Here is a 9,169-nt window from a genome sequence, read left to right on the forward strand (position 1 = left end):
GTCTACATTTGGATACTTATTCTTGTTTGGAGAAGCTGCCATATCATGGAAAAGCTCCAAACAAAGCGTTGTGGCAACATCTACTATGGAGGCAGAATTTGTAGCATGTTTTGAAGCTACAAATCAAGCTTTATGGCTGCGAAATTTCATTTCAGGACTTGGCATTGTTGACTCAATTGCTAGGCCATTGAAAATTTATTGTGATAATTTTGCAACAGTATTTTTCTCAAAAAATGATAGATATTCTAAAGGTGCCAAGCATATGGAAATAAAGTACTTTGGCATTAAGGAGGAAGTTCGGAAACAAAGAGTGTCCATAGAATATGTTAGAACAGAACTTATGATTGCTGATCCATTGACTAAAGGACTGCAACCAAAGACATTTAAGGAACATGTACATAGAATGGGTCTTGGTTCTTCTGAATGATGCTAACACTCTGAGCTCACTATGTTTATTTATGTATTTTTTGAACATTGATAGTTTGTTGTTTCTAGTTAAAGTAATATTATTTTATGAGTTATAACATAATGATTTAGAAACTTTATGGGACCGATATAAAATTGTGTTATTTATGTAGCTTGTGTAGTAAAATGCTAGTGGTTGTAGTATATGGAAATAAATGTGTTTCATATTAAATGCATGACTGCCATAACTCACACAAAGTATTTTACCATATTAAAGCAATTATGTAACGTGTGAAAAATATGATTACACTTAGGCCAAGTGGGAGAATGTTAGAAGTTTATTGTAATTTAAACTTCTATTGTGGCCTAATTGTAATTATTTATAAATCATTAATGACTTAATCTCATCCGTTAATGCTAATGTTTGATGGACGCATTAGATTTAAAGATTATAACACATATAAAAATGGTCCTCTCTCTGCCTCAAGACACACGACGTTTTACAGTTTCCACTCACTGAAAATATTGTGAAACTGCCATCCTGATGAACGTCTGAAGGAAAGGAAATGGAGAGAAACCAGTGTTGGAGATCAACTCTACTGTAACCAAAACTCAAAAATATCAGTCTTAAAGTTCAACTCTACCGTAATCAGGATTTGTTATGGCAACCAATCCAGGTATAAAAATCATAACTTTTAAGATCCTAATTAATGCTTCCGCTAAAATAAGTTTACATTGCCAACCATTATTTCGATTATGTAAGGTGCTTTTCTGGACCATAACCAAAGAATATTAAATAGGATTTTGCTATTTCAACAACGACAAATTAATTTGACAATCAACAACTATGTTCAATATATAGAATGACAAAAGTTACGTATTTTACACGAGGAAAAAGTTGATATTTTACCCCAATAATAAGATGTGTTTGTGTTCTCAACAATTAAAGAAAAAATGTGTAGTTTTTTATTTGATTTTTCTCCCTCATTTCTTCTTCTCCAAACTCGATCCTTTTCTTTCCTCTGTAATTGTTTTTGGTCTATTATTGCAAGGACGACAGCCTAGTGACCAAAGTAGTAATGTGTTTGAGGCATTGGACGACGTTGTTGAGGTTAGGTGAGATTGCCATTCAGAGAAGAGGAAGATGAGGGAGATGGCTGGGCATGGTCTTCCAGGGGTTGTGCTTGCAAGCCATGGTTGAAGGTGGATGGTGCTGCCACGGGCTATGCTTGAAGGCAGTTAGGGGTGGAAAGTGGAAACATGCCAGTTTTAAAGTATTAAGCTTGATTTGACGTGACCTGAATTTTGCTAAAAAGTCTGATCATTAAAAAAAAAACAAGATAAATAAATAAACTAGTAAAATCATATATATATATATATTAAAGACATAACTTAGTGTAAGGCATTCATGGGTCATGCTGAACATAAAAGGACAAACCTAGATAACATGCATTGGTGTTTGTAAATTATAAATTTGTAATAAAGAGTAGAAGCTTGTAACATAATTTACACAATGAACATTAAAGCACATGAACTTGAATAGGTGGCTATAACAACGGAAAAAAAAAACCTTATAATTATGTGATTTAATACTTACAACCCTTAAAAAAAGCTTCTAATCAGCGATCAATTTTCAAACACAAGTATCTTTTAGGTAATCGAATACGTCGCTTTGAGGATCTTAATGTGTAATGATTTGGTCCATCACACGATAAGTACACGGAGATATGTGAAAATTATAGAATGAATTTTATAGCATAGTTATAATTGTCAAACCCATTCCCTCATTGTTGATTTAGGGTTTTTGTATTAAATATATAAATATATGAGAATCAAATAACACTAGTACCATTTTAAACAATTGTTTTGAAAAACCATATTATCAAGATTTTAAAGTAGGTGTAGATGATGTTCCAGAAAGACAGCTTAATGTTGTTTCCATGTCCACTTAGCAAGGGAAGTGGTGCATTTAATCTTCCGAATAGTAATGTCTTGCGGCTAAAGTGTAGTTACAAATTATAATGGTCTGATACAAAAATTCCTCCAGAAACTATAGTGTATAATAATTGGGGAAGTTAAATTATATATGGTCTTCTGAAATCTCACACCATGAGAATAAGGTTTATTTTAGTCAATAATGAATAATATCAACCACACCATCCAATTGTCTTGTTAACCGTGAAACCAGCTCCAGAGGGCTGAGACTGTGGCTGCTGAGGAGGTCGGGTCTCTCTTGGTTTGGCAGGATCAACAAATATAACCCATCCATCAATAAATTTAGCATTCATTCCGGCTCTCGCCTTTTCAGCATCTTCTATGGTCGCATAAGTTACAAATCCATATCCCTTTGATCGTCCAGAGGCTCTATCGGTTATAACCTTTGCTGTCGATCAAGATGAGTGAAGGTTAGGAATGATATCCAGCAAGCTGATACATAAGCATGTAGAAGAATCAAGTATTGCAGGAGAAATGCATTACCTTCAAGCAGCTGCCCGAAAGGAGAAAACGCTTCAGTAAGTTTTTCATCTGTTGTCAGTCTTGAAAGACCTGTTCAAAATGCCAAATACATATAAAAGTTACATACAGAACTATGTAAATTCCATTATACTGGATATTTATATTAGAAGCTTCGCCAATTATAGTCTTACATGATCCACCTAACAATTCCCTACAGAAAATGGTGCTAAAAAGAAAATGGACCTTTGTGAACTACAAGCCAATAGAGTAGAAGAAATTCACAGTTTCAGAGACCAAAAAATGGCCTTTCATGAAGTCCTACAGCCCTACTAATAAAATACATTTCATGAGAGTGAAACTTATCTTACTTCTTTGTATATTTATATTCTAATAATTCTGTCTCCTAATCATATAAATATTGTAAAGTGAGTGATCCAACTTTAAAAGACACAAATTAAGCATTGTATCTGTGTCTTGTCACGCAAGATGTGCGAGCACTAGCTTTAGTAGTGTTTGTGGGAAAACTCTTTAAGAGCATCATCTCCTGTCAAAGTTAATAAGTTAACAACATATCCTTCTCATTACATTTAGAGTAATAAATAAGACGCAACAGTTCTATTCAATTATCTTCCTCGGATCCCCTTCCCCTTGAACTTTGGCTTTGTATAGACACTAGTAGACTAGTACCTGTATTGATAAAGATTACACTTCAATGTTCCAGGTTGGTTATAAAAGTCGCCACATAAAAATGCAATGCATTCAAATACTATTCTACTGTTCTTGAAGGCTACATTGGAGTACACAATAATACTTCAGGGTCCAAGTTCAAAACTGTTGAATCCAACAAATTAAAGGAATCAAGACAGAAGAGCCCTACAACTTCAAACCTCCTTTTATCAGGGATACAGAAAAATACCACAATTTCACGAAAAAAGCTAGCCTCAAAGTTTAATATACAAGTATCTATCAGATGCAAATCATAGTTGCTAAGCCTACCCATCTAGTGCAACATAATCATTAATCATAACTGATTGCCCTGTCCAGATTGAAGATAATTTAGGGTCTCAAGGAAGCTAATTTGACAATTCTAGAAGCGAAAACGGAATAAGGAAAACACGGAAATGAAGGTTTCAACAGTGACAATCATGTTATGGAAACGATCAATTTATAATTAATAAGATGAACAAGCAGAAGAGGATTGGAGTAAATTACTGACCGCTGATGAAGAGTTTTGGGGAAGTAAGAGTCGAAGTGAAACGAGTAGAGGTGAAGTGGGAGGCCACAACAAAAGAAGACTGGCGGAGAAATCGCTGAGCTCCACTGAAGAACGCCATCATCACCAAAACCCTAAACTCAAACCCTCACACTTCACACTTCACACTTCACTCTTCTTACTTTTCAACTATCCCTAATTCCCTTAAACCCTTATTTTTAAATTAATAGGGATGGCAATAAATAGCATAGGTTTGGGTTTAGATACAAATTCTAATTTTACTTGAGATTGATATTTTTATATAAATTCAATTCTATTCTATCTGTGAATTGAGAATATCTCAATCTTAATTCTACACATTCTTAACTTACTGTTACAGCCTGATCCAGACCATTTGCGGGTCAACCCGACCCACGAATAATCCGACCCGAACGGTTGGATACGAGCAGCTCAACCAACGACCCGGACACGCGTCCTTGACAGCTCTCCACTACAGCTGTGTAAGGAAGCTTCGAGGAAGGCGGGTCTGCCCTTGCAGGGCCCACTTCTGACACGGTATATATGGGGAGGGTCCTACCCCTCCCCCAAGGTACATCACATACCATTCTCTCACTTTTCGCCTGCACACTTCACTGACTAGAGCGTCGGAGTGTCTTTGCAGGTGACACCCCCCTCTTCTCCACACGAAGAGCTCGGAACGTCGACTACTCCACCCCCCGCCCAGTAACCCGGAACCAGGCGATACCCCATCTCATCAATCGAAGTACCAACCCGAACCGACCGGTATCCGACCTACCGAACATTGGCGCCGTCTGTAGGGACGCCTAAATAGATATCATGTCCGGTGCAGTGGAACCTGGTGGCAGGGCCGAGCCCAAGGGGGCAGCCTCCGTGGCCTCCTCCAGAGAGCGCGTGAGGTACCCCCCCCCCCCCCCCGCGCAACAAACCGGGACGTCCACACGAGCCGGGGAAAGACGCCCCTTTGGGGGAACCGGCAGCGACAACGCCCGGATAATGCAGGAACTGCGCCATAGAGTGCAGAACCTAGAACGTCAGCTGGCAGATCAGGAACATCACCAGCAAACCTCTGACCCAAGCTACTCCCTATCTCTCGAGAACCGGGGGAAGACCTCTCAGAGAAGCCACTCCCGGCGCGCATCCACCCCAAGATATGAATCCGGAAGTAGTCGGGAAGACCGAGAACGCCTGAGAAGACGGCGTGACCCTTTAATATAAGCCTGAACTAGAAGAACCCGAGCTGCCAAGGGAGATCGGGAGGGGGACGAAGAAAGGGCAGGGAGAACACGACAGCCCGTAATCATGGGTGCAACCCCCTTCCACCGTTCCGTCTTCGAGGTCCGGCTACCAAAGCATTTTGATAAGCCGACAGATATGAGGTACAATGGAACACAAGACCCACAGGAGCACCTGACGGCCTTCGAGGCCTGAATGAATTTAGAAGGGGTAGGCAAAGACGTCAGGTGTCACGCTTTCCCGGTCACCCTAGCGGGACCTGCGATTCGGTGGTTTAACAGCCTCACGCAGGGTTCCGTCGCCAAGTTCTCAGATATTAGCCACGCCTTCTTGGCTCAATTCACGACCCAAATTGCGAAGGTGAAGCACCCGATCAACCTACTCGGGGTGACACAAAGGCCCGGGAGCCGACCAGGAAATACCTAGATCGGTTCAACGACGAGTGTTTGGAGATCGACGGCCTAACCGACTTGGTGGCCAGTTTGTGCTTGACAAACGGACTTCTGAATGAAGATTTCAGGAAGCACCTCACCACGAAGCCGGTGTGGACAATGCAATAGATACAGGGCGTGGCCAAGGAGTATATCAATGATGAAGAAGTCAGTCAAGTGGTGGCAGCCAACAAACGGCAGCCCGTCAACAACCAAGCCCGTCAGCACGGTAGCGGGGAAAGGCAAAGGGAGCACCCCAAAGACAGAGCGCCAACCAAGACATTCAAGACTTTCCCCTGGGTAGGAATATTTACCAACTATACCCCCCCGCATTCTCCGTTGCGGAATTCTACCAGCAAATAGCCGAGAAAGGGATTTTGTCCAAACCCCGACCTCTGAAGGACAGAACAGGAGAGAACAAAAACCTCTATTGTGATTATCACAAGGGCTACGGACACAAGACGTAGGACTGTTTTGACTTGAATCAGCACAAAGATGTTGGTAATGAAGTTCATCACGGACAGCGGATCTGTGGGATCTATAAGGGGGGACTTGGAAACGGCAGTCGCTTGCGACAACGCCAGCCTCTCCTTGAGAAAGAAATCTAAAGAAGCGTCGGGAATCTTTCTCGCCAACCTGGATGCCAGGGTCGAGGACAAGCCTAGACCTGAGCCAGAAGGGGACTTAGAGAAGTTTAGGGTTGGCGACTCCGAAGAGAAGTTCTCCTTTGTCAACAGAAATCTCCTACGCCAATTGAAAGAACCTTTAATGAAAATGATCAGGGCGAACGGCGACCTCTTCGGCTGGACACCAGCCGACATGCCCAGGATAGACCCCCAGCTCATGTCTCATCGCCTGGCTGTCAAAGCAGAGGTCAAACCAGTGGCTCAAAGGAGGAAGAAGATGTCACAAGAAAGAGCCGATGAGGTGGCCAGGCAGACGGCCAGCCTCCTCGAAGCAGGGTTTATACGAGAACTCGACTACTTGACTTGGCTGTTGAACGTAGTCCTAGTTAAAAAGCATAATGGAAAATGGAGGATGTGCATGGATTACTCCGACCTTAACAAAGCATGCCCCAAAGAATTCCTACCCCTTACCCAACAAAGACGCGCTCGTCGACACGGCGGCGGGATACCGGTATCTGAGCTTCATAGACGCTTACTCTGGCTACAATCAGATACCGATGCACCGACCAGACGAGGAAAAAACGGCGTTCATAATGCCTGGAGGAACATACTGCTACAAGGTAATGACATTCGGGCTGAAAAATGCGGGGGCCACCTACCAAAGGTTGATGAATAAGATATTCAGCGACCTCATAGGCAAAACGGTGGAAGTATATGTGGATGATATCCTTGCAAAGACCACCCGACCCGAAGACCTATTAAGCGACCTAGGAAATGTGTTCACCTCCCTCCGACAACACGGTATGAGGCTCAACCCACTCAAATGCGCCTTTGCCATGGAAGTAGGAAAATTTCTAGGGTTCATGATAACCCAAAGGGGGGTAGAGGCCAACCCAGAAAAGTGCCAGACAATACTCCAAATGAAGAGTCCGGGCTGTGTCAAGGATGTGCAGAGGTTGTCGGGCAGACTCACCGCCGTATCCCGTTTCCTCGGAGCGTCGGCTGCTAGGACGCTACCATTTTTCAACCTTATGAAAAAGGGGATAGTGTTTGAATGGACCCTGGCGTGTGAGGAAGCATTTAAGCATTTCAAAGAGATCCTCGCAACACCACCTGTGCTCGGGAAGCCCAAGGTCGGAGAACCACTCTACCTGTACCTGGCCATAACAGAGGAAGCACTGGCGGCAGTTTTGGTACGGGAAAAAGGGAAGGTTCAACAACCAATTTACTTCATGAGTACAGCACTGCAAAGAGTGAAACTGAGATACAGCAAACTAGAGAATATGGCTCTGACACTGCTAACCTCTTCCCGCAGACTACGGTAATACTTCCAGGGTCACCAAGTGGTCGTGAGAACAAACCAGGGAATCCACCAAGTGCTCCAAAAACCCGACTTAGCGGGAAGAATGATGACTTGGGCCATTGAGCTATCTCAGTATGAATTGCGATATGAGTTGCGACATGCGATTAAGGCACAAGCAATGGCAAACTTCTTGGTAGAGGTAACGAGGGACCCGACCGAGGAGGCGGGCACACCGTGGAGGCTCCATGTGGACGAGGCCTCCAACCAAACGTCCGGAGGTGCCGGGATCATCTTGAAAAGCCCTGTCGGGGTCATATACGAACAATCAATCAAGTTTGAGTTTCCCGTATCGAACAACCAAGCAGAGTACGAGGCTCTCTTGGGCGGCTTGATCCTAGCTCAGGAAGTCGGAGCTACGAGGATGGAAGTGTGCAGTGACTCACAAGTCATCACCTCGCAAGTAAATAGAAGCTACCAAGCCAGAGACTCGTTGTTGCAGAAGTACTTGGAGAAGGTCAAAGAGCTGAGCAAACAATTCGAGGAGGTTGCGGTCCAACACGTTCCGAGGGAAAGGAACACACGGGCAGACCTCCTATCCAAGCTGGTAAGCACGAAACCGGGAGTCGGCAACCGGTCCTTCATTCAAGGCATGATAAAAGAACCAGCAGTTGCCCTCCACCTGACAAAGATAGGTCCTTCCTGGATGGACCCCATCACCAATATCCTAGAAAATGGCAAACTCCCTGACGACGAAAAGGAAGCTAAAGCGCTGAGAAGGGAGGCAGCCAAATATGCGATCATACAAGGCCAACTATTTAAAAAGAGACTTAACCAGCCCTTACTGAAGTGCCTGCATCCCAACCAAACGGACTACATACTCAGAGAGGTCCACGAGGGGTGCTGCGGTCACCACATCGGGGGAAAAGCCCTAGCAAGAAAGCTCATCCGAGCTGGATATTACTGGCCATCGATGATGATGGACTCCAAAGAATTCGTAAGGAAATGAGTCAAGTGCCAAGAGAACGCCAACTTCCACAAAGTGCCGGCAACCGAACTAAGCCTACTAACATCCTCCCGACCTTTCGCACAGTGGGGAGTCGACCTACTGGGACCTTTTTCGGTTGGCCCGGGGCAAGTCAAATATCTCATAGTTGCTATCGACTACTACACTAAATGGATAGAGGCTGAACCACTGGCCAATATATCCTCATCTAATTGTCGAAAGTTTATGTGGAGGTAGGTGATAACTCGATTTGGCATCCTGGAAGTTGTTGTCTCTGATAACGGGACACAGTTTACTGACAAGAAGTTCGCGGAGTTCCTCACTGGTCTGGGCATAAAACAGAAATTCTCCTCTGTAGAGCATCCCCAGACGAACGGTCAAGTTGAGGCCGCAAACAAGGTCGTCTTGTTGGGCCTCAAGAAGCGGCTGGCGAACAAAAAAGGCGCATGGGCCGATGAACTCGCCTCGGTTCTCTAG

The 9,169-nt window shown here is 43.6% G+C and overlaps 2 protein-coding genes across 2 annotated transcripts; one reads left to right on the forward strand and one right to left on the reverse strand.

The window, feature by feature from the left end:
• Window positions 1-2,337: 2,337 nt before the first annotated feature.
• On the reverse strand, window positions 2,338-4,340 carry LOC112711583 (organelle RRM domain-containing protein 2, mitochondrial). Its single transcript, XM_025764261.3, has 3 exons — window positions 4,079-4,340; window positions 2,884-2,952; window positions 2,338-2,788 (listed from the first exon to the last, which is right to left on the reverse strand). Exons 1-3 carry the CDS (start codon window positions 4,197-4,199, stop codon window positions 2,553-2,555), a joined length of 426 nt encoding a protein of 141 aa, XP_025620046.1. The 5' UTR covers window positions 4,200-4,340; the 3' UTR covers window positions 2,338-2,552.
• Window positions 4,341-7,795: 3,455 nt separating this feature from the next.
• Window positions 7,796-9,169, forward strand: LOC140175205 (uncharacterized). The gene is made up of 2 exons (XM_072202149.1): window positions 7,796-8,683; window positions 8,930-9,169. The coding sequence occupies exons 1-2, from the start codon at window positions 7,796-7,798 to the stop codon at window positions 9,167-9,169; spliced, it is 1,128 nt and encodes a 375-aa protein (XP_072058250.1).

This window comes from Arachis hypogaea, chromosome 9 (assembly GCF_003086295.3).
Source record: "Arachis hypogaea cultivar Tifrunner chromosome 9, arahy.Tifrunner.gnm2.J5K5, whole genome shotgun sequence".
NCBI classification, from domain to species: Eukaryota; Viridiplantae; Streptophyta; class Magnoliopsida; order Fabales; family Fabaceae; genus Arachis; species Arachis hypogaea.

Coding starts and splice junctions, on each gene's coding strand:
- LOC112711583 (XM_025764261.3), bottom strand. CDS start 4,199: ATGATGGCGTTCTTCAGTGGAGCTCAGCGATTTCTCCGCCAGTCTTCT. Junction 2,953..4,078: donor CCCAAAACTCTTCATCAGCG/GTCAGTAATTTA, acceptor CATTTTGAACAG/GTCTTTCAAGACTGACAACA. Junction 2,789..2,883: donor TTTCGGGCAGCTGCTTGAAG/GTAATGCATTTC, acceptor CTTGATCGACAG/CAAAGGTTATAACCGATAGA.
- LOC140175205 (XM_072202149.1), top strand. CDS start 7,796: ATGACTTGGGCCATTGAGCTATCTCAGTATGAATTGCGATATGAGTTG. Junction 8,684..8,929: donor TGATGGACTCCAAAGAATTC/GTAAGGAAATGA, acceptor ATGTGGAGGTAG/GTGATAACTCGATTTGGCAT.